Below are 24,946 nucleotides of genomic sequence, written 5' to 3' on the forward strand. Positions count from 1 at the left end.
ATGGAACCAGGAAATATTACACGGATATCAAAATTTTTTCTCTTGGGATTTTCAGAGAGACCAGAGCTGCAGCCCCTCATATTTGGGCTTTTCCTCTCCATGTACCTGATCACTGTGTTTGGCAACCTGCTCATCATCCTGGCTGTCAGCTCTGACTCCCGCCTCCACACCCCCATGTACTTCTTCCTGGCCAACCTGTCCTTTGTAGACATCTGCTTCACCTCCACCACCATCCCAAAGATGCTGGTGAACATCCAGACCCAGAGCAACGTCATAACCTATGAGGACTGCATCGCACAGATGAACTTCTTCATAATCTTTTCAGGGTTGGACATCTATCTCCTGGCTGTGATGGCCTATGACAGGTTTGTGGCCATCTGTCACCCCCTCCACTATAAGATCATCATGAACCCCTGGCTCTGTGGGCTGCTGGTCCTGGTGTCCTGGATCACGAGTGTCCTGCATTCCTTGTTACAAACTTCAATGGTGTTGCACCTGTCCTTCTGTACAGAGGTAGAAATCCCCCACTTTTTCTGTGAACTCAATCAGATGATCCAACTTGCCTGTTCTGACACCTTTATGAATAACTTGGTGATGTACCTTGCAGCTATGCTGCTGGCTGGAGGTCCCCTTTCTGGGATCCTTTACTCTTATTCTAAGATAGTTTCAACCATAATTGGAATCTCATCAGCTCAGGGCAAGTATAAAGCATTTTCCACCTGTGCATCTCACCTTTTAGTTGTCTCCTTATTTTTTTGTACGAGCCTAGGAGTGTACCTCAGCTCTGCTGCTACCCAGGGCTCCCACTCAAGTGCAACAGCCTCAGTGATGTACACGGTGGTCACGCCCATGCTGAACCCCTTCATCTACAGCCTGAGGAACAAAGACCTAAAGGTGGTTCTTAAAAGAATCATTGGGATTTCATTGATGTGAGGGCCAATCATATTAGGGCTGAAGACGTGCCCATGATTGCAAGGCTCAAAGCTTCAAAGTCAAGAATTAGTTATTCTTTGATTAGACTGTGGAAGTGAAATCCGCTCCTTCTTTTTATTTGCTGGAATTTCCATCTTTATTCATGTCAACTTCTCTACACGTTTAAGTAACTTTATTAAGCTTCTGCTGTTTCTGATATACAGACAGTTTCCCCTTTTTCTATTTTCATATGTCACCAATGTTTTCCTCAACCTTGGATCATGAATGCCTGGAAATTTCTATATTTCACATGGGAGTAGTTGGATTTCTTAAAATTAATTTCATTTCAAATGACTTATACCATGCCAGGTAAATTTCCCCTAGATTTCCTGAGATCATTATCATGAATTATACTCTTCTTATGGAATAAAGCTACACTTGATCAGGAAGCCATTTCCATCATTTTATTGTCAAGGAGAATACAAAACCACAGTTTCCACCTTGAGTCTATTGGTCTTTTTCCTTCACTTCATTTAACACTCCTCCTGATGATGTGGATTCTAACATTGTTCCATTTAAACCTCAGGCTATTGACACCAATGCTTAGGAAAGCCCGGGCACTCACCTGCACCCGTGTATTTTTGGACATTCCCACAGACCTTTCCCTGACCAGGCCTATGCTGTGACTGCCCAGGTCCCTGGGTTCTTATTGTGATCACAAGACACACATCAGCAACACCTATCAGAGAACTCTAAAAATGGAAATGTATTACTCACATAAGCTGGAGGGCACAGGGATGCCCAAGGGCCATTTCTGGATGTCTCAGAGGGGGAGAGAGAGATGGAGAGGGAGACAGAGAGAGTGCTGCTGAAGGACCTGAGTCTATTAAGGCCCATGGCCAGAGTGGCTAGGTGTTTGAGGATTCACACTTCACTGGAGAATTTTATTGAGTAGAATTTATGTGCTGAAGGGGAAAAGCTGATTCACTTATGTGTCATTATCTAGGTTATCCAGGACGTTCTGAAGAGATACTTTATGGCTGAGGGTAGCTGAGCCATATGTTTATTTAAATAATAAACAATATGTTTATTTCACATGGTTGTCTTTGAATTCGATGCCCCAGAAATCTAAAGCTTAATTTCAGGCACTTATGCTAAACATGCTATTGTGCTTTATAACCGGTCTCCTGGTTTTATTCTGTTATTTAGCTCGGGGTCCAGAAAGCCTCCCATAGCCACTGGCAAACCTGATTAGCAAATATTCATCTCCCAGTGGAGTGTACTTAGAAAGACAAATTTGAATAAATAGATCAACCTGATGTTCTTAGTATCGGCATGACCATAAATATGAGGAGGCAAAATTTCGAAACACTCATTTTGCTACACAAAAAACATTTCTCTCTTTTTTTTAATGTCCCAGTTCATGCTACGCACCTCTTTATTAAGGCACGGAAGATGGTGTTCACAACTGAGGGGGTTTATTCATTGAGGTGCAGGATTGCTTAGTGCCTTCTATCTTTTATCAGTGAATTATCTTCCCATTTCTGCTAGAAAACTTCTCATGCTAGCTGCTAATATGATTCTTTCCGTTGTTACACAAAATAACTTCCTTTTCTTAACATTTGCCACAAATGCCGAGAGATGGTGAATGAACACTACCAGTATCAACCATTTCGTACCTCTTTCCTGCCCTGAAATCTCTTACACCTGCATGACCAGAGGATGCTTCACTTGAGAGCTGGATGTCCTGCTGGGGTGTGGCTCAGGGTCCCCAGTTCTTCTGCACAAACGTGCATGTCCTTCAAACTCTCCCTGTTACCCAGAAGGGAGCCCTCACGTGGTCACTTGTTCATCAAGTCATGGGAAATACACTTGAATCACTGAATGGTCATGAGTGCCCTCCTCAATTGTCAAATCATAGGACACTAGTAAAAGGTAGAACGTGTTCACATTAGTCCAGGTCGGTTGCTCAGATGATTGTGTCAGTCAGCTCTTGCTGTATAACATTCTTTCCTTGTCATGTGGGATGTTAAAATGATGTGGGATCGCCGAGGACAATGGTCACAAAAGAATCCTTGAGTTGTTTTACCGTGCAAAAAAATGTGCTCTCATAGCAAGGTGGCAGGACTCATGGCCAGAGAGCGCTGCACTGGGATTGTGGAAAGTGAGTGATTATATACTTTTAAGTTTGTGGAGGGAGGGAAGGGTAGAGATAACATAAACGTCTAAGGAATTTCCGTATGCTGAAAGGGACCTTGGAGGTCTCGCTCCTGTCGAGGATAATGGTGCTTTTAGTCTCCAACAAAACATCAGCATCAGAGTATCCATGAGTTCCTGGAGAATGTCATTCCCTGCATTTCTTGGGGATTTATCAGTGAGCTACAGTTGTTGGGAATCTGACTTCGAGCAACATTTCTCATGCTTTTTGTTCTCTTCATCAATAATACCTTTACAATCAAACGGCATTGTATCGGGAAACTTTTCTGACCTCTGCTGGGCTCCTCATGGGTCTGTGGTCAGGACTGAATCTCTACCTGGTATTTCTAGGGCCCATCCATGACGTTGTGTCTGTGGCTGTCATGCTCTTCTGTTTCAGCCGGATTCTTGGTCTTATTTCTACATTTCGATTTGTTGGATAGTCTTCTATTTACAAATTACGTACGCTTATGTGTATTCTTTGAGTTGCATCTCACTGCGCCTACATTCGTACATAAACTTGCTTTCCTTCCGTTACAAGAGCTACCTCCACACCTGTAATGGAGAGTCAGCTAACTGTGCTCCAAATCCTCCTCTGAGCCCTGCTCCATAGATATGTCCCCAATTAAATCACTGAAGTATAATTATACACAATACACCGTGTATTGGAAGGGTACAATTTGGTACGTTAAAGGAGCTACACAAGAATGTAGAGCACGTGGGGTGCCTGCGTGGCTCAGTCTCTTAAGCGTCTGACTCCAGCTCAGGTGCGTGGGTTCGAGCCCCCCACCAGGCTCTGTGCTGACAGCTAGAGCCTGGAGCCTACTTCGGATCGTGTGTCTCCCTCTCTGTCAACCCTTCCCGGCTCATGCTCTCTCTCTCTCTCTCTCTCTCTCTCTCTCTCCTCAAAAATAATTAGATGTTTAAAAATTTTACAAAAAATATAAAGAAAAGCACATAGTGCAAGTTTCCATCTGTGTATAATTTAAGGGTCTACATAAGCTTTAATTGCTTTCTCAGGTAATTGTTAAAAATTCAAGCTCCCCGAGCCTCTCTTTCCTTATTTCTGTAGGCAGTGCGGACGCTAAACGTTAATTCCTATGAATCTTGTAAGGAAAAAAATTAAATGCATTTTTACTCAAAGAAAACATTCAAGTGTAGTGGTTGTGTCTTGTGTGTGAGTGTGTGTGTGTATACATTTTTCTTTCAAATAATCACACTCCCCATACATGTACACACACAGATGATTTATGATTTCATCTTTTATGTTGCAAGGAGACTTGAGAGACAGTTGGACAGGAGAGCACTGAAAAGAATGAATAGTTGTAGCAACAAAAAATAAAGGGAAACTAAATAAAGAACATATGTAAAAGGAAGTGGTAATAGACACAAAATTTTAATTTATCACATGTTACCATAATTCTGATCATGAGTTCCTTTCTTGTATCACTGCCTCAAAGGATTCATGGTCAGACCACAGTCACATTGATGCCCCAAAGAAATGACTATATCAGGTAAAGGGGCAAAATGTTTCAAAATCTATTTCATTTTATTTCTATTAATGTGGTTTCTTTACGTATCAATTCCCCTTACCCAAGGGAAGCTGATAAATGAATTGAGAGTCTTAAACTCAGTTCCCTCAAATCATTTTATTGACTCTGTCCCTATGAGATTCTTACTGCTGCTGTAAAATGTCCCCATTTTAGCTGCTTAAATTGAACAAATACACACTCTTACAATTCTGGAGTCAGAAGCTTGGAAGGAGTCTCATCAGGTTAGCAGCAAGATGTCTTCAGGGTTGAGTTCCTACTGGAGGCTCAGGGGAGAATCTGTTTCCTTTCCATTTCCAATCTCTGTCACTGGTCACCTGCAGTTCTTGGTTCATGGCTTTTCCTCCACCTTCAGAGCCAGCGGGTAAGTTTTCAAAGTCTCTCTAGCACCAACTCTTTTGTCTCCCTCCTCAACATTTGAAGGACTGTCATGATTGCCTTTGTCCCACCTGGACAATCACAGCTCTTTTCCTCTCAATGGCAGCTGATCAGCCGCTCTGATCAATCTGTTACCTTAATCCTTCTTTGCTATAAAAAATAACATGTTGTAGATACTAGGGATTAGGATGTGAACATATTTGGGAGGGCCTTATTTTGCCCACTACAAAGCCTTTTTCATAAGTGTATTATTTTGGTCACTTATAAAAGCAATAAACACAGAATTGACACAGCCTGAAGAAGGAGCGAATACACGATCCTTTCACAATTACAGGCACGCAAGGACAATATTTGGTGCAGAAGCCTTCACGCTACCTACACTTATCTCTAACACAGGATCATCTTCTTGCTAATCAAACAGTGGTCCACAGACCCGGACCTGCACTTCAACATCACTCAGGAGCTTGGAGAAATGCAGAATCTCTGGACCACCCAGGACATGAGATAAGATTTTGCATTTGTAGTGGGATCCGTGTGGATTCATGGGCACAGTGAAGTTGGAGACATGCTGGTCTAGCTGGGTTTCTCACCTTTTATGGTGGACATTTGTGGCAGGATAACAGTATTTTGGGGGTGCTTTCCTGGGGATTGTAGGTGTTTGGCAGCTTCCCTTCAGACTTTGACAGATGTCCCAGGGGAAAATTCATTTCTGGCTGAGAACCACGACCCCAAGTTTGAGAACCGGAAGCATCCTGACAGAATCAATCTCAAGGGACACCACATACTCAGATATTAAATTTGGACAGATGACTAGACATCACCAAGCACCATTTATACAATGTAGAATGGAGTTCATAAATGTACTTCCTTGGGGATAAGATGTTTATAAAGATCAAATCAAAACTCCCTATGAGATGTTAAGCTCACATTGTAGTACACAAAAGGATCTAAATACATCTTGTTCTATTTAACAAGCATTTTATAACAAAGAACCAAATGGCAGCTTTTAACTTGTGATAAAGTAGGTGATGGCAAAAGTGTCTTGACGCCAACGTGTTTAGTGCCCAAGGTTTATTATCAGAAGAAGTCAGTTTTCCGCCTTATTAAAAAGAAGAATAGATATTGGGTCACCTGGGTGGCTCAAATGGTTAAGACTATGATGTGAGCCAAAATCAAGTCACGTGTTTAACAGACTGAGCCACCCAGGAGACGCACATTTATTCATTTTAAACACAAACTCATTTCTAATCTCTTATTTTATGTTGAAAGGAAACTTGAGGGAAAGTTGCAGAATAAATGTTTGAATTAACATGCATTTAAAAGAATGCGTACATGTAGACAAAAAGATATAAAGTAAATGAGAGACATACATTTAAATGATGACTTACTTTTCCTGTTGTAATGTCTCAAAGACATCAAAATCTGAAGTACGTTTGAATTTATGCATTGAGAAATTCTTTACCAGTTAAAGAGGATTAATAACTCCAAATTGATTCTAAATTTCTTCTTTTACTTGAAGATGGGATTACAACACAAAATGCCTTTACCCAGGGGAAGTTAAATGGATGAATGAAGAAGCTTAATCTCAGGGTCTTAACAAAACTTAATTGGGAAAATTGTATTAAAGTCCTAATGCTAATGTAAAATGACTACATTAGTGTTCTAAAACATTTATGCTGGATGCATGGATGGTTCAGTCAATTAAGCATCTGATTTTGGCTCAGCTGTGATCTCAGGGTTCATGATCTTGAGCCCCATGTCAGGTGAGCCCCACTTCTCTCTCCCACCTCTCTCTCTCTCTCTCTCTCTTTGCCCCTTGCTCACTTGTGCTTTTTCTCCCTAACTCAAAAACAAATTAATTAAATTAATATAATATAATATGATATAAAAAATAAACACATTATGTTCTTATAATTCTGTGAATCAGAAGCTGAAGTCGTTCTCATTGGGCTAATATGAAGATGTTTGCAAGGCTTGGTTCCTTCCGGAAACTACAGGGAAGAATCTGTTTACTTTTCTATTCCAAGCTTATATTATACTGCAAAAAGTATCTATAAAAATAGATCTACCCTATGACCCAGCAATAGCACTGCTAGGAATTTAGCCAAGGGATCCAGGAGTGCTGATGCATAGGGGCACTTGTACCCCAATGTTTATAGTGGCACTTTCAACAATAGCCAAATGATGGAAAGAGCCTAAATGTCCATCAACTGACGGATGGATAAAGAAATTGTGGTTTATATACACAATGGAATCCTACTTGGCAATGAGAAAGAATGAAATCTGGCCTTTTGTAGCAACGTGGATAGAACTGGAGAGTGTGATGCTAAGTGAAATAAGCCCTACAGAGAAAGACAGATACCATATGGTTTCACTCTTATGTGGATCCTGAGAAACTTAACAGAAGACTATGAGGGGGGGGAAGGGAAAAAAAAGTTAGAGAAGGAGGGAGCAAACCATAAGAGACTCTTAAAAACTGAGAACAAACTGAGGGTTGATGGGGGGTGGGAGGGGGGTGGGAGGTGATGGGCGTTGAGGGGGGCACCTGTTGGGATGAGCCCTGGGTGTTGTATGGAAACCAATTTGGCAATAAATTTCATATTTAAAAGAAAGTATCTAAACATATGCCATACAACTAACAAAAGCTTCACAAAGAGGGGCTAAAGAGCAGCTCTTAACTTGTGACACAGTATGAAATTCCTAAATGTTTGGCAAATGTGTCATGAAGCTGAGGTACGTAGTGCTTGGGGTTTATATCAAGGAACTTAGTTGCCCTCCTTGTTGAAAAGGAAAACAGGAATGTTCTATAGATGGCAGGGCTGTGTCTCCACCACAAGAGGTACATGGTCTAATATATATTCCAAGGTGACTTTTGTAACACAGAGGTCACAACTCAATCAGCACGTGGTAATTTGGAGGTCCAAGGAGTGTAATCCAGACAGATTGCTAGTCCTAGACGTTGGGGAAATGCCGAAATCAGGCTTGGGGTAAGGTGCTGGGAGGTCTGTACTCTGGGAGCAGCGGTGTGCACAAGGAAGGATTAATCAACCCCGGATATGCGTGGTTATAACCTGGTCTATTGGGAACACAATCTCCAGGAAAACTTTCCCTTGTGTCCACACCAGTGTCCCCCAGGAAATCATGTGCTGTAGGTCAGAGGAGTGGGAGGGAAACGTGCCCTCTCAACAGAAGAGGAAACTGTAAATATCTCCTGTGTGCTGTCCCTCTGCCTGTGCAACCTTGGGCTGATGGGACCTGGTTGTTGCTTCTGGAGTCTGAAGCTTGGCTGGGAGACTCATGCTAGCCTCCTTCCTCCTGTCTTGTGTGGGGACAGAGTTTAGCCGCCACCAATAACCAACCATCCAGGGGAAATTCAGACTGCCGCATGGGCACCTCTCCCTCAGAGCTCCCATCCAGGTGAGACTGGTGATTTTATTTATTCTTGGGAAGCTTATTCATTGAAATCCAGGTACCATTTTACATTGTTTAGGGGAATGATAATGGATCCGGATGTCTTGAGTTAGAGCCACTCCGAGCTTAATTGTTGGGGTGAGGGTTGAGAACTCATGGAAAGAACACAGCCCAGAGAGCAATGATTTGGGGTGTGTGTGTGTGTGTGTGCACCTTGTGGAATGGGATACGTACACAGAGCAGAGGTATATGGTCTAATATATTCCAAGATGACTCTTGTAACACAGAGGCCAGAAATCAACACATGGTATTCAGTAGGAGCTCTATGTCAATTTAAAGGATGCCTTTGCAAGTAGATTCTAAAATACAAGAAATATATAGTGTGGGTGAGTGACTCCTTTCTCTTGAAGGGGAACCAGCAACGAGGCCACCTATTTCTTTGAAATTGCCTGACACGATCTCTGATCATTTTCCTGCTCATTCCCCTTCCCAAACATGCTTCCTGTTTTGGACCCAAATAGCTCGAAGTAGGATCATCCTCGGGGCCTTAGCAGAGGCCATTCCCTCTGCCAGCACACACTTCCCCAGACAGGCTCTGGGCTCCTGCTTTCCTTTCCTTGAGGTCTCTGTTCTAAGGTCACCTGTTCACCGCTCTTGAAAAAACACCAATTACAAAGTAACCCTCGTCACCACACTCTTCTTTACACTGACCCTGGTTTCCTCAAAGTTCTTAACACCCTCTGATGTCTTATTAATATTTTTATTTGTTTCTAATCACTCTCCTTCATTAGATTATAGTGGCTTTTGGTTTTCAGTATCCCGTGCTCATGGCCTAGACAATGCCTGGAACATATTTGACACTCAGTATATATTCCTCCAATGCAGGAAAGATATTCTTAGTAAAAGAGTAAAATGCAAGACCTCTGTTGGGGAATGCGGAGAATGAGACCAAAATGCTTAATCAGAGATGCAATGAGAGGGAATCCTTTCAAGGGGACAATCCATACACAAGACAATGAAATTAACTTCTTGACTGCACAATATAAATTGGACCCTTTCAACTATGTGAGAAATGCCTTCAGGTGAAAATTGATGATATCTCTTTCCTCTTTCTGGGGCCAGTTCAACCTCATGGAACCAGGAAATGATACACGACTATTAGAATTTCTGCTTCTGGGATTTTCAGAGGGACCAGAACTTCAGCCCCTCATATTTGGGCTTTTCCTCTCCATGTACCTAATCACTGTGTTTGGCAACCTGCTCATCCTCCTGGCCGTCAGCTCTGACTCCCGCCTCCACACGCCCATGTACTTCTTCCTGGCCAACCTGTCCTTTGTAGACATCTGCATCACCTCCACAATCATCCCGAAGATGCTGGTGAACATCCAGACTCAGAGTAAAGTTATAACCTATGACGACTGCATCACACAGATGGACTTTTTCTTAATCTTTTCAGTGTTGGACATGTATCTCCTGACCATGATGGCCTATGACAGGTTTGTGGCCATCTGTCACCCCCTGCACTACACAGTCATGATGAAACCCCAGCTCTGTGGACTGCTGGTTCTGGTGTCCTGGATCATGAGTGTCCTGCATTCCTTGTTACAAACCTTAATGGTGTTGCAGCTGTCCTTCTGTACAGAGGTAGAAATTCCCCACTTTTTTTGTGAACTCAATCAGATGACCCAACTGGCTTGTTCTGATACCTTTTTTAATAACTTGGTGATGTATCTTGCAGCTATGCTGCTGGGTGGTGGTCCCTTCATTGGGATCCTTTACTCTTACTCCAAGATAGCTTTCTGCATACAGAGAATCTCATCAGCTCAGGGCAAGTATAAAGCGTTTTCCACCTGTGCATCTCACCTCTCCATTGTCTCTCTATTTTATTGCACTGGTCTGGGAGTGTACCTCAGCTCGGCTGCTACCCAGAGCTCCCACTCAAGTGCCACAGCCTCCGTGATGTACACGGTGGTCACACCCATGCTGAACCCCTTCATCTACAGCCTGAGGAACAGAGACATAAAGGAGGCTCTGAGGAGATTCTCTGGGATGGCAGCTATAAAAGTTCCAATTGTCCTGGGGTTGAAGAATTTCCCACGATTGCAGGCCTCATGGTCTTAAACGGATAAGTTGTGTGTGTGTGTGTGTGTGTGTGTGTGTGTTTAAAGCAAATTGTGGGTATAGAGAATGCTTCTTTCATTTATTTCCTGGAATTTTTATTTTTTCAACTACTCAGTACAATTTACTTACTTATTTAAAAAACTTTTTTTTTTTTTACCTTTCTCTGATATGCAATCATTATTCCTTCATTTTCTTCCTTTATTTCTACCAATCACTGAGCATGGAATGTTTTTCCATTTCTTTTTGTCTTCTTCAATTTCTTTCGTAAACCTTCTATTCAGTGTACAGATCTTTTACCTTTATTTGTAAATTGATTCCCAACCTGTGATATGGAAAACTTAGGAATTCCCATTTATCTAATGGAACTGCTTGGATTTCTTAAGAATAATTTATTCCCAAATGACAAAAATTACCCCATTTAATATGTCTTTAGTTTTCCGAAAAGAATATTCATTTGTTACCACTCTGATGGAAAAAATTCAGCTTGATCAGTAGTTCATTTCTATTCTATTCTGTTCTATTCTATTCTATTCTATTCTAAATCTGACACCACAGTTTTTCACTTTGTGTCTGTCATTCTTTTGTATATCACTACAATAACTGCTCTTCCTGATGAACAGATAAGTGTGTTTTATAAGAGACCATTAGCTTTTTTCTCTGAATTAGGATCCCGTTCTCTTCTCAGGCTCTATGTCCCCAGTGCTTACATTAGTCACTGGCAAAACTGATTATCAAAAACTTGTCTACCAGTGGAGTCTACACGGAAACAGAAATTCAAAAAAGTAGAATGACTTAATACGGCCTTGGAGTCAAAGATGACCTCGACTATGATAAAGCAAATTTTAAATTCTCCTTTGTATTACTATGCTCTACATTTCTTCTCAAGCTGTACATCTCTCTATCAAGTATGGAATAGCAGTGGCAGTGTTTAAGGGGATTTATTCGCTGGGGTGAATGATTGGTTACTTACTGCCGTCAAAAGACTTATAAATAAAAACAATAAAATGGTCCTGAAAGAAATTAAAGAATACATAAATAAATGGGATGGCCTCCTGTGCTCATGCTTGGAAGATTTTTTATTTAATTTTAGGATGGTTTTAAAAATGTTTTCCAAGCATACCCCATTTTTTTTTTTTTACATTTCAAAATTATTTTTAATTGTGGTTTTTTTTTTTCCATTTTTGTTATTTTCAAATTATCATTGAATCTGTAGATCTTTGGGTAGAATTGCCATCTTAACAACTTTAATTCTAATTTAAATTTCTCCTAACAAAGGACCACAGCTTTGCTCTCAGTCTGTTCTCCACATCCAGGACCCGCAGCATCAAACCCACCAGGGAGCTTGTTAGAGAAGCAGGGTCCTCGGGGCCCCTGGAGACCTGAGGAATCAGAATTTGCATTTCAACTACAGTCCCTGGGGAATTGTGTGCACAGTGAAGTGGAGAAACCTTAGTGTGGAACAGGTTTCCTCACCTTCTTGCCATTGACCCTTGGATCTGCATAACTATTTTTGTCGGGTGTTGTCCTGTGGCTGATGGTATTCAGAAGCACCTCTTCAGACATGGACAGAAATCCCAAGAGCAACTCTGGTTGGGAACCACTTCCCAGAGTTTCAGAACCGGAAACATCCCGACATCATTCCAATGAAGACTACATGCTGATCGGTTTGGCCTTTGAGCAGCACATTGAGTTCCTCTGAGCCCATTTCTACAATAGCGAATACAGCTCATGAAAGTACTAATCATAGATTGTACTTCTGTCAAAATTAAACCATAGAATCCCTTTAGGGTGCTAAGCTAGTCTATGCTGCAGAAAATTGAAATGTATCTCTTATAATTAATAAACACTTCATTATGAGGGAAAAATGACAGTTTGTAACTTGTGATCTAATGATGAAATTCTTACTTGTTTCTGCTAAACTATTACACAACCAAAGAGGTTAGTACCCCAACTTTTTAAATTTTATTTACTGAAATTCAAGGATCCAAGAAGCTCAGAGGGACCCCGAGGGACTGTGATGAACAGTAACCTCCTCGTTTCTGGCAGCTTTGCACCCGACCACCTCCCCCGATGCCCAGCAAAAACTATGTGAGAACACATTTAACTCCCCCCAAAGACGAAAGTGCCGATATCTTCCTAATGTCAAACACCTTACATATGGTGGGGCCAAGGGAAAAAATGAGCAAGGGGATAAGCCAACACTTCACAAAAGGAAGCACACATGATTGGCTGCAAGGTGCACAGTTACAAGGTCAACCACGGAAGACTTCGCTTTCACGTGCCTCTTGCATCATTACTTGGGCAATTAGTCTTCATGGGGGCTGACAGCAGGTGAGGGCAGCCCTGTTATCCCTTTTGCTTTTTAATGTTTATTTCTTTCAGAGAGAGAGAGAAAGAGAGAGAGAGCACAAGCAGGGGAGGGAGGGTGAGAGAGAGAGAGCACAAAGCAGGGGAGGGACAGAGAGAGTCCCAAGCAGGCTCCATGCTGTGGACACAGAGCCCAACATGGGGCTGGATCTCACGAACGGTGAGATCTGAGCTGAGCCAAAACCAAGAAGAGGTCTCTTAACCCACTGAGCCACCCAGGCGCTCGTCTCCCTTCCCTATGTGAGGTCCTCTCATCGATACACTTAGACTCTGGGTATTGGTGTCTTTTTCACAAACCCAAGGGGCACCTTGAATCCTCATTCTGTATGTCAGCCAGTGGACAGAGGCTTCCCCAGACCATGCTCTGTAAATGCTCCCAACATCACAACAGTCCAGTTTTGTACCAAATAACTTGTTTCATATGATTATGCTTGACTGCATGATGCCATCCGTATATTTATATTTTTGTTCTCTGTCCTTGGTGCTACACAGAAACATAAGCTGGTGAAGGATTTCACCTTCTTTGTTCACTTTTGTTTTTGTCACAAATGTGTGTGAATATATGGTTAGTATGAAAACCCCAAGGATATGAAAAATTATAGATTTTAAAAAATAAAGGGAAAATGAAACCAGGTGAAAATGACTAGTTTCCAAACAACTGTCCACAGCAAAATTATGAGAAAACTAAAAACTAACTGAAATTGGCTGTAAAAAAGAAACTGTTAATGATATCAACATGGATTCATAACTAAATTGTCAATGGCCTACACACGAAAAAATGTAATATATAATGTTCCTACAATGCTCGGTTTGTATTTGTGGGATGACTCAGAAATTAGGTCTCAAAGTATAAGGACATTGACCATATGGCAAGGTTGCATTTCATTTCATTGGAAAAGGTTGATTTGCTAAATAACATCTAGAATAAAGGGATATCTACACTAATACTGGCCTCAGTGGATATCTGTCTGGAAAAATATGAAACTGGTCCTCTCCCGCAGACACGTTACCAACATCAGAGGGATTGTGACCTCAGTGTAAGTGTAACCATACAATATAGCAGAACATCAAGGAAACTACATATAACATTCACAGGTGAGCAAAACCACTAAATAAAGCCATATCTCAGAAGTAGGAAGATAGATTTATTTAAATAAAATTTAAAAATTTTATGATCAAAATATGTTGCAAAAATCAATTGAGAAACAATGATCTCAGGAAATCGTTTGAAATGTTGATAATGTTTTAAAAATAAAAGAGAGAGAGACAGAAAATAACCTATGGGCATATAATAATAATAAAACCAATCAGAATGGTCAACAAACATATGACCTTGGCTGAAACTGAGGGATGGTTTAGGAAAATAACAAGAACTGTCTCTTTCACCCAGCAGCCTGGTAAAAAACTTACAGGACTGTTACACTGTTTGTGCTGGAAACTTTCAAATAGGAGCCAAAGGGTTATTCTGAATTTGTTGGCATAAGAGTAAGTGTTACAAGGTTGAAGGCAGAACCTGAAAGTGACTGTATTACAGATACTGACATTCTTTCACCAGGAGTTTCCCAGTCTCTGCACCCATCCTGCCCAGAGCCTGCCCTGTGGTGGGAGCGTCCTGTGCCCTGTAAGATGTTCACAGCATCCCTGACCTCTGTGCACCCCTCTCCAGTGTGACAGACAAAATGTCTCCAGACATTGATCAATGTCCCCTGGGGGACAAAATTATACTCCATTAGAAACACGCAGTGAATTTAACAATCTCAACATAGTTTTTCTAGCATGGCCATAATAGCAATTGAATGATATAGAATAAGAAAGATCTTCGGGGCGCCTGGGTGTCTCAGTCGGTTAAGCGTCCGACTTCGGCTCAGGTCATGATCTCACCAGCCATGAGTTCGAGCCCCGCGTTGGGCTCTGTGCTGACAGCTCAGAGCCTGGAGCCCGCTTCAGATTCTGTGTCTCCCTCTCTCTCTGCCCCTCCCCCGTTCATGCTCTGTCTCTCTCTGTCTCAAAAATAAATAAACGTTAAAAAAAAAAACAATTAAAAAAAAAGAAAGATCTTCAAAAGTGTTAATGGCAGTCATTCAGGCAAAACTGACATTGGCACTGAATAAATACATTATAACTTAATTAAACGAGCAAACACGCGGACACAGCGATATGCTCTGGGCTAAATTGGATTGGCCCTCAGGAGATGACATTTAGTGTTCTCGACTTCCACTCTGTCTGACCCTCTCATCCACGGACTACGAGGCTGAGTTGTCTGACAGGAAGGTCTCCTTGTGGAAGTCTGAATCCCTCCCTGGATGCTGAATTCCTCCCTGGATGCTAGATTATAGATCATTTTCTCCTCAATGGAGAAAGCAGGAAGGTCAGAGACGCATCAGCCCCCAGCCATTATTAGTACTCAGAACAAAGAGACGAAAACCACACCCAGTCCTGTCTAAGGTTGCACACACTGACAGACAGGAGACTAGGAGGTATTTTCGGCACCCTGTATCTGCTCGTTAGGTACATGTCTCTCTTCTTAGTCCAGCATGGCTCCCAAGTGGACAACCCTTTGGCACACAAAGGACATTTCTCTAATGAATCTCTGATCCCCAGAGACCAGTTTGGAAGTAGTAACTCCAGTTAGGTTTTTTGTTCTTCCTTTTCCATGAATGTGACCCCTTCCTGATGAGTAAACTCACAGCACCACTGTGAGTTACAGTTTCCTCCAGGTCTATGTATATGGGATCAATTCCTTGATTTCTCTTTCTGTTGCTTCATTATTGCTGTATAGAAATGCAACTGATTTCTGTACATTGATTTTCTATCCTGCAAAAATTCTTAACAAGATACTAGCAAATTGAATTCAACAGTATATCCAAAGAATTATTCACCATGATCACATGGGATTCATTCCTGAGCTGCAAGTCTGGTTCAATGTTTGCAAATCGATGTGATACATCACATTAATAGAAGAAAGGACAAGAACCATATGATCCTGTCAGTGGATGCAGAAAAAGCATTCACCAGAATACAGAATCTTTCTTGATAAAAATTCTCAAGAGAGTCGGGATAGAAGGAACATACCTTAACACCATAAAAGCCGTACAAAAAAAGGCCCACAGCTACTATCACCCTCCATGGGAGAAGACTGAGAGCTTTCCCCCTAAGATCAGCAGCATGACAGGGATGTCCACTCTCACCGCTGCTGTTTAACATAGTGTTGGGAGTCCTAGCCTCAGCAATCAGACAACAAAATGAAATAAAGGCATCCAAATTGGCAAAGAAGTCAAACTTTCACTTTTTGCAGAGGACATGATACTCTACATGGAAAACTCGAAAGACTCCACCAAAAAACTGCTAGAGCTGATACATGAACTCAGCAAAGTCTCAGGATGCTTGAATGTTTAGAAGTTACCTAACATCACGGCACTGAGCCCTGCATCAGGGCTGACACTGTGGAGCCTGCTTCGGATTCTCCCTGTCTCTGTCCCTCCCCCAACTCTCTCTCTCTCTCTCCTTCTCTCTCTCTCTCTCAAAATAAATAAATAAACTTAGAAAAGAAACTTTCCAGCAAAGCAGTTAAAGCTTATGTGACAGTATTACAATATACACAAATAGAAACTCGAAATATCTCCTGTTCATTTGCGTGTGGCTCCTTTAATTCACCAAAGCGCACACTTTACATATGCAGGTTATAGTGTGTAATTACACTCCGATGATTTAATTCAGTGGAAAAAAATCGAATGGGGCATGGCTAAGGTTAGGATCTAGAGAACGGGTAGCTGATTCTCACTTAAGAGAGCTGGGAGATCGCACTTCTAATGGGGAAGGACGCCAAATGTTAATATGGATGTATGAACGATGGAATTACATTTAAGTAATTCACATAATAAAGCAGTTTGTTTCCATAAAGAAAAGATTAACCTCCATACGGGAACTGTATCTGACCATAAATTGGTTGAAGACAGAAGAGCACTACAGCCAAGCTCAACAAGAGAAAAACAATGTAGAGATTCACACCTGACCCCAGACTCACGAGGAGCCCAGCAGAGACCAGAAACGCTCCCCCGCACATGATTCCATTTGATTGTAAAGTTATTATGATACCTCATTTGACAAGGACCGCCTGTTATACAGCAGTAGCTGACTGACACAATAACCCAAGCGAGCGGACCTTAGACACTTAGAAGATGTGCTGATTTTTATTTGTGGCAAATGATCTGACGTTGAGGAGAGCACTCATGATCGTTCTGAGATTCAAGTTTATTTCCCACGACGTTACGAACAAGTGGGCTCCCTTCTGGGTAACTGGGAGAGTTTGAAGGACATGCACATTTGTGCAGAACAACTGGGGACCCTGAGCCACATGCCAGCAGAACATCCAGCTCTCGTGTGAAGCATCCTCTGGTCGTGCAGGTGAGAGAGATTTCAGAGAGGGACGGAGGCACGAAATGGGTGGGGCTGATACTGTTCATTTGCCATCATTTGTGACAAATACTGGGAAAAGGAACCTATTTCATGTGATGGTAGGAAGACTCATGATAGTAGGTAGCATTGCAAAGCTTTCAGAAGAAATGGGAAGCGAATTCAGAGATAAAACAGAAGACACTAAGCAACCCCTTACCTCAGTGAACAAACCACCTCAGCTGTGGATAAAAGCCTCCATGCTTCATTAAATAGAGGCAGTGCATGAAAAAGAAATATTTTGCTTAGGAACACAATGGGTGTTTTGCTTCCTCGGGTTTATGGTCTCCTCTGACACCAAGAACATATTAGATCAATCTGTTTATTCCAATTTGTCTTTCCATGTTGACTCCACGGGGAGGTACAGATTTGCTCATCAGTTTTTGCCAATGGCTATGATAGGCCTCTGGACCCCGGGCTAAATAACAGAAAAACAACAACAACAACAACAACAACAGAGTCCAGTTATGAGACACAGAAGCCTGTTTGTACAGTAATTGCCTGACATTAGGCTTTTGATTTCTGAGGCACCCATTTCAAAGACCACCATTCATGTTAACACATTGCCAAGTGTATGAATCAGTTACTATACAATCATGCAGGCCACCCCTCCCACAAATCCCCCCATTAGAAAGCCCTGGTAATCTAGGTAACAACTGTGAGTGACCCTGCTTTTCCCGTTCGGTGCCTACATTCCATTACTGGGCTTTTTGTCTGGTTTTTGCTGTTGTTATTTTTGAGTACTGGGGGATAATATTTTATTATTCCTTTTCTTTAACTGTTTACATGAGTGTAGTTGACACACGATGTTACCTTAGTTTCAGGTCTGCAATACAGTGATTCAACTTCTCTGTACTTATGCGGGGCTCACACAGGTGTACTGACACCTGTCCCATTACCGCTAGTACATAATCGATGACTATGTTCCATACACTGTGTCTTCCATTCTCATTATTGATCTTTCCATCACTCCATTCCCCCTCTCCTTGGCCCATTCGGTCCATCCTCCAACTCCATTCATGTTTTAAATTCATCCATAAAAAATGAGCCCAGAAAAACATAGTCACTCCACCCATGGACCCCCCCAAAAGCCAGATCCGTCATAGTGCTCTCTTTCCTTCCCTGTTAAAGTCTCTCCCTCTCTGAGACCTCCTTCAATGGCCTTTGGGAATCCCATGTGCCCTCAACATTTGTGAGCAATGAACCTTGTGTTTTTAGAGTTCCCAGATGGGTGTTGCTGAGGTGTGTCTTGTGACCCAAATAAGAACCCAAAGGCCAGTGCAGTCACAGCATAGGCTCTGGTCAGGGAAACACTTGTGGGAATGTCCACAAGCACAAGGGCATATGCAAATGCCTGGGTTTTCCTACCTAAGCAGTGGTGTCAATAGCCTGAGGCTTAATTGGACCCCTGGTAGAGTCCACATCATCAAAGAGTTCTTAAGGAAGGGACTTAAAAGAGATTGACAGACTCCAGGTGAAAGCAGTGGTTTTGTATTTTCATCTACAAGAAAATTTTGTAGAGGGCCTAGGGGCCAAGTGTAGTGTTTTTCCACATGAATAACCCACCTTGGGATTATTCTTTGGGGAAAATTAGGGAAAATTTATGTGGCATGGTAGAAATCATTTGAAATGAAATTATTTTTAAGGAGACCAACTTTTCCATCGTAAGGTAAAGAAATTTCCGGGCATTTGTGATCCAACAATTGGGAAAACACTGGGAACGTATGAAAGTGGAGAAAGATGAAATGGTATATCAGACCGAGCAGAAGCTTGATAAAGTGAGTTACCTCAATGTATCGAGAAGTTGAATTCACACAAACGGAAATGCCAGGAAATAAATAGAAGGAGCAGGTTCTATTTCCCCAGACTGATCAAAGATTAGGAGTTCCTGGCTCTGAGGCTCTGAGCCCTGCAATCATGGGCACGTCTTTGGCCTCAGGATGATTGTCCCATGCATGGCTGGAACACCAACGATTCTTTTCAGAGCCCTCTTTATGTCTCTGTTCCTCAGGCTGTAGATGAAGGGGTTCAGCATGGGTGTGACCACCGTGTACATCACCGAGGCTGTGGCACTTGACCGTGAGCTCTGGGTAGCAGCAGAGCTGAGGTACACTCCTAGGCTCGTACAATAAAATAAGGAGACAACCGAGAGGTGAGACGCACAGGTGGAAAATGCTTTATACTTGCCCTGAGCTGATGAGATCCCACGTATGGAGGAAACTATCTTAGAGTAAGAGTAAAGGACCCCAGCCAGGGGAGCACCACCCAGCAGTACAGCTGCAAGATCCATCACCAAGTTATTAATAAAGGTGTCAGAACAGGCAAGTTGGATCATCTGATTGAGTTCACAGAAAAAGTGGGGGATTTCTACCTCTGTACAGAAGGACAGCTGCAGCACCATTGAAGTTTGTAACAAAGAATGCAGGACACTCGTGATCCAGGACACCAGGACCAGCAGCCCACAGAGCCGGGGGTTCATGATGACCATATAGTTCAGGGGGTAACAGATGGCCACAAACCGGTCATAAGCCATCACAGACAGTAGAAAGTTGTCCAATCCAGCAAAGAGAAGGAAAAAGTACATCTGAGTGATGCAGCCTGCATAGATTATGACTTTGCTCTGTGTCTGGATGTTCCAGAGCATCTTCGGGATGGTGGTGGAGGTGAAGCAAATGTCTACAAAGGACAGGTTGGCCAGGAAGAAGTACATGGGCGTGTGGAGGTGGGAGTCAGAGCTGACGGCCAAGAGGATGAGCAGGTTTCCAAACACAGTGATCAGGTACATGGAGAGGAAAAGCCCAAATGTGAGGGGCTGCAGCTCTGGTCCCTTTGAAAATCCCAGAAGATTAAACTCTGAAATTTGTGTATCATTTCCTGTTTCCATATGCCGGAGATGACTACTGGGGAACAAAGAAATAACATGACTAATTTTCTCAAAATGAACATTGCAAATATCGTTGAAATTCTACAATTCTTATTTTGCATTCAAAAGATCAATATCTATAGTTTTTTACAGAAATTTCCCCTCTCAGGGAAAAATCTCAGGGGAAAAATCCCTTCCCCATGCCAGCTCTAACTAGGGCTTCACATCCCCCAGTTAGCTTTTTCCCCAACTACTCATCTATTATATATTTTTAATGAGAAATTCTGAAATCTGTCATACGTTTGAGGAATAACTTTGAACACTCACTAACCTCCAGGTAAAGAGTATAACTGTCAAGAAACAAACGCCTGGAGGGTTCAGTGATGGAGAAAGGGGATAAGCAAAGGAGACCAAATAAAATATCAGGAGGTGACAGGTGCTGTGAAGAAAAACAAAGCCTGTGTAAAGGGAAGCGTGGATGGAGGGATGGTTCTTCCTGGTTGTTCGGGCACACCGGCACACATGTAAACAGAGCCCTCGAGGAGACAGGAGACACAAGGTCCTCTGGGGAAGAGCGTGCCCATCGGAGGGAACTATGAGTGCGACGGCTCTGAGGAAAGACGTGGGTTTTTCTAAATTAATTTTTTAAAGCATGAGGGTGGTCGACACACCAGGTCACGTTAGTTTGGGGGGCGCCACACAGTGATTCAACAAGTGTCAACATCACGCCCTGCTCACCAGGCTTGGAGCTGCCATCTGTCACCACACAGCCTGTGACAGCATCACTGACAGTATTCCCTCCGCTGGGCCTTTTACTCCTGTGAGTCTCCCCTTCCTGAACATGGAAGGAATTCCTCAACCAGAAGCCAGTGTCTCCCACTCCCCTTCACCATCCTGCCTTTTGTTGTTTGCATATTGTGTTAAAGACCCAGGCTCAAAGAAAGCCAGTGTGTCCAGGGGAAGGAGCGAGAGGAAGACTGATGAGAGGTGGTGGCAGGGAATATGGAGGAATGAGGTGGCCTCCCGGACACTGATGAAACTTCCCGGCACAAGGAACCCCTCCTTCACATGGTGTTCCTTGCACTTTATTAATTTCCTCTCCAAGGAATCTTTGAATAGAAATGGGCCTTCTTAGCTTCATAGGTTGGTAGTAATCTGGCACCTGTATTTTAAGGGTCACGTATTGGAGGTATGGGTTCCAGGACCTCTGTCTTGAGAACTACTCATCACACACACACACACACACACACACACACACACATGCTCTATCGCCTCCTTGGACCATGTCACAACCAGACTATTCTCACCTCCAGTCGCAATAATTAGGCAAACAATGATACAAGGCAAGCTGTGCAATATCAGACTGTCTTTCGTATAAGTTGCAAAAACATCCAAATTCTAGTAGATAAGTCTCCAGTGAGCATGTAGATATGGGTCTCGAATTTAAGGTGATCATTTTGTGTCCAGTATTTACAGAAACAAAAATCAAATTCAAAAACTGAGAGCAAGAAAAGTGGGGAGAAAGATCTAATGAGCTCAAGTGGCCCCTGGTGGTGATGACGAGAAAGTGTCCCTGGTTCTGGGCGACACCCCAACCCCAGGTACATCTCATTGATGCCCAGAATAATAAAGTGGCAAAAAGCAATTTATCTAAAAGGAAAAGTTAGGATGTCTAACTTATCAAGACATCCTGCTAAATAACAAGCAAGGGAAAACCCCCACAATTCTCTAAGGGTAATATACAGAGTACAACAAAAGTGGCGGATTTTAAAAGTTTATTTGCTAACAAAACCCCACCTCTTATAAATGATATAAAAATGCAAAACCATCATCATCATCATCAGAGACTCGTGTTTGAATTTTGGATCTACATATGTTTGCTTTTTGAACTTGGAGAACCAAGATAACTACTCTTTTTTTCATTTAAATTCTACTCAGGTAACATACAGTGCAACATATTGTTTTCAGGAGTAGAAATCAGTGATTCATCACTTACAACACCCAGTGCTCATCCCAGCAATTGCCCTCCTTAATCCCCATCACCCATGTAGCCCATCCCTCACCCACCTGCCTCCATCAACCCTCAATTTGTTCTCTATCTTTATGAGTCTCTTCTGGTTTGCTTCCCTCTCTTCTTTTCCCCCACCATCGCAACCAAACTATTGTAAATGCTAATATCCTTCCCCAAATAGTAGGGCTAGAGGTATCTATCCTGCTCAGGTGGTTGGCAGATTTAGTGAATGCACCATAAAGAACTTAGCATAGTTCCCTCAATGGATAATGAGTGCTTCTTACTGGTGAGGAGATTTGACCGACTTTTTCTTCTCTCAAAGTCCCCATCACTTCCCCACTTCTGGGGCCCCAGTTATACAGCCTTATTTCAGATTTCTTCCTCTCTCCACCCATCACAGGCTAGCACCCCTCTAGCCAATATTCACATTTACCCCCGAGAGATCTCTCTATATTACAATTACTTTACTGTCCACCTTCCTGATGTAATGCTTTCATCTGACTCCCCCCCTGGAGAATGAACCCTAAATCCATATTTCCAACACTTGGCTTGCCTCCCCTGACTGACCCAACAGCTTTGCACTCATGCTGCCTCACCCACATCAATTCTACCAACACTGAACTTGAGTTGTAGCTTCATCTCAAGCCCCAGTCTCAAGGCTCCGAGCCCCTACACACCTGCTTCCCCTCTGGTTGGAATCATCCACTGGTCTATTTGGAAGTTTTCACCTCTTCTGTCTTGAAACTCCCATCTCCTCTTTCAGACAGCAAGGAGTCGTCTCCTTCATGAATGTGTGTGAGTGTGTGTGTGACCGTGTGTGTGTGTTTTGACATTCCCACAAGAAAAAAAAGACTTTCTTTTGTGATAATTTAGATGTGGTGTTATCACTGTAATTTTTATTTAATTCCATATATGTTTCCTTGCTAGACTGTGGGTGCCCTGGGCATGTTATACTTACTCCCACCCTTTACCCCCAGACATAGTTTGGTTGGGGACAGTGGTAATAAATACATATTGCATGAACGAATGAGAGATTGTGCTCACAGGAGTTGTCAATGACAAGAGAGAGAACACAAACAGGGAGCTACCAGCACAGGAACAGAGAACCAGGGAGAGGAATGTTTTCCATATTCTGAGACTGGGACCATTTGTGGGGTCAGGGTGTGGTTTGCAAGAATAAACTAGAATAGAAAAACTAAGGCACAATAGATAATTATCAGAGCACGTCGTACGTGGTCAGGGTGCAGACCGATCACTCGTGGTTCTCCTTGTTGAGTTACATGTGTGTGCACGTGAGTGTGCAAAAACGTGTTTCCTTTCTTCATATGTCTATCCCTGAGAACCTTGTGTCAGATACACATTTATTTCCCCCACTCTGCTTTCTTCATTTAATGTAAGATCCAAATGAGCAGGACCTCACTTCTTTCATTCATTTTTTTGCCGTTTCATAAAGGTGTGCATTTATATAGCAACACATTTTTAGAAAATGGAATTTATAAAATACAAGGAATAGCAAGGAGAAGAAAACCAGGATAAATAGTGAATTCAAAATAAACTTATTAATTAAAATTGCATCAAAAGACTCTTCTGTAGGAGAAGATATAAAATATAATTTCATCACATTAACACACGTCTCAAAATCAAAGCGGAATAGGCAAAAACCTCAAAAAAGAATAGGAAAACAAAAATTATGATTATTACTGACTTTAAAAATAATGCAGGGAGCAGACTATAAAATTATAATTTCATCCTATACAAACACAGGTGGTGTCTCACACACTTGTGAGAAAGATATAAGTTGAATGCAAGAGAAATTCACGTTTCCACAGGACACAGAAGGACGATTGCTAGTTTAGAAAATAGATCCAATCACAAAACAAAAGGTAGCAGTGAGGAAGCACAGATGGGAGGTAGGTGGCAATACATACAAAAGGCAGTTTATTACTACAAGGCACATAGAAAGCAAGGGGTGGGGAGAAAGTATGGCCAACTGGTAGATTTGACCACTCAAAGTTTATGAACTCTCACACCACCCAGAAAATATATCTGTACATACATACAAGAATCAAACAGCAAATAGTAAACTTCGCTTAAAATTTGCAAATTTTTTTTTGCTTTTTAAAGTTTTTATTTAAATTCTAGTTGGTTAAAATATAGTGTAATATTGGTTTCAGGAGTAGAATTATTCTGAAAAATGCAATCAAGAGGAAGGAAGAAAATGATTCAGCAGGAGCAACAAAGAAAAGAAAACTCAGACTCAATGTAAAAGGCAAAGAAATTACACTGATAATTTACAACAGGGAAAGTAAATGGCCAATAAACCCCAACATAAATTCGTCCTCCAGGTAATGAAATAAGTGCTAAATAAAACCCTCTAGCATATGCCTGTTTGCATTTTAAATAAACTTTTTAAGTGACCTAATGGAGAGAACATTCTGTGAAATGTATGTCTCCAGAACTGCAGTTGCAAGGTCGTGGCTCCCTCCATTGGTCTGGACCTTTCTAAAAGATACAGAATATGCTCCAAAACACCCCATCTTAAAAATATTGTTTAAATTCCCTCACTGCACCTCCTTCCATACCTAATAGTGTATTTTCATATTTCCTTTAACTGCAAAACTCTTTGGAAATGTTCAGATTATCCTGGAAGACAGTACCCGGTGTTCCCTCGTTAGTCGCATCCAA

At 42.0% G+C, this 24,946-nt stretch overlaps 3 protein-coding genes across 3 annotated transcripts; 2 read left to right on the forward strand and 1 right to left on the reverse strand.

Moving 5' to 3' along the window:
* On the forward strand, positions 1–933 carry LOC131510499 (olfactory receptor-like protein OLF4). The gene has a single exon (XM_058727687.1). The coding sequence runs from the start codon at positions 1–3 to the stop codon at positions 931–933; it is 933 nt and encodes a 310-aa protein (XP_058583670.1).
* Positions 934–9,542: 8,609 nt separating this feature from the next.
* On the forward strand, positions 9,543–10,568 carry LOC131508492 (putative olfactory receptor 7A2). Its single transcript, XM_058723525.1, has one exon. The coding sequence runs from the start codon at positions 9,579–9,581 to the stop codon at positions 10,566–10,568; it is 990 nt and encodes a 329-aa protein (XP_058579508.1). The 5' UTR covers positions 9,543–9,578.
* An 8,734-nt stretch (positions 10,569–19,302) lies between these two features.
* On the reverse strand, positions 19,303–20,286 carry LOC131508626 (olfactory receptor-like protein OLF4). The gene has a single exon (XM_058723590.1). The coding sequence runs from the start codon at positions 20,269–20,271 to the stop codon at positions 19,303–19,305; it is 969 nt and encodes a 322-aa protein (XP_058579573.1). The 5' UTR covers positions 20,272–20,286.
* Between the last annotated feature and the right edge of the window lie 4,660 nt (positions 20,287–24,946).

The sequence above is a fragment of the Neofelis nebulosa genome, chromosome 4 (genome assembly GCF_028018385.1).
Source record: "Neofelis nebulosa isolate mNeoNeb1 chromosome 4, mNeoNeb1.pri, whole genome shotgun sequence".
In the NCBI taxonomy this organism is placed as follows: Eukaryota; Metazoa; Chordata; class Mammalia; order Carnivora; family Felidae; genus Neofelis; species Neofelis nebulosa.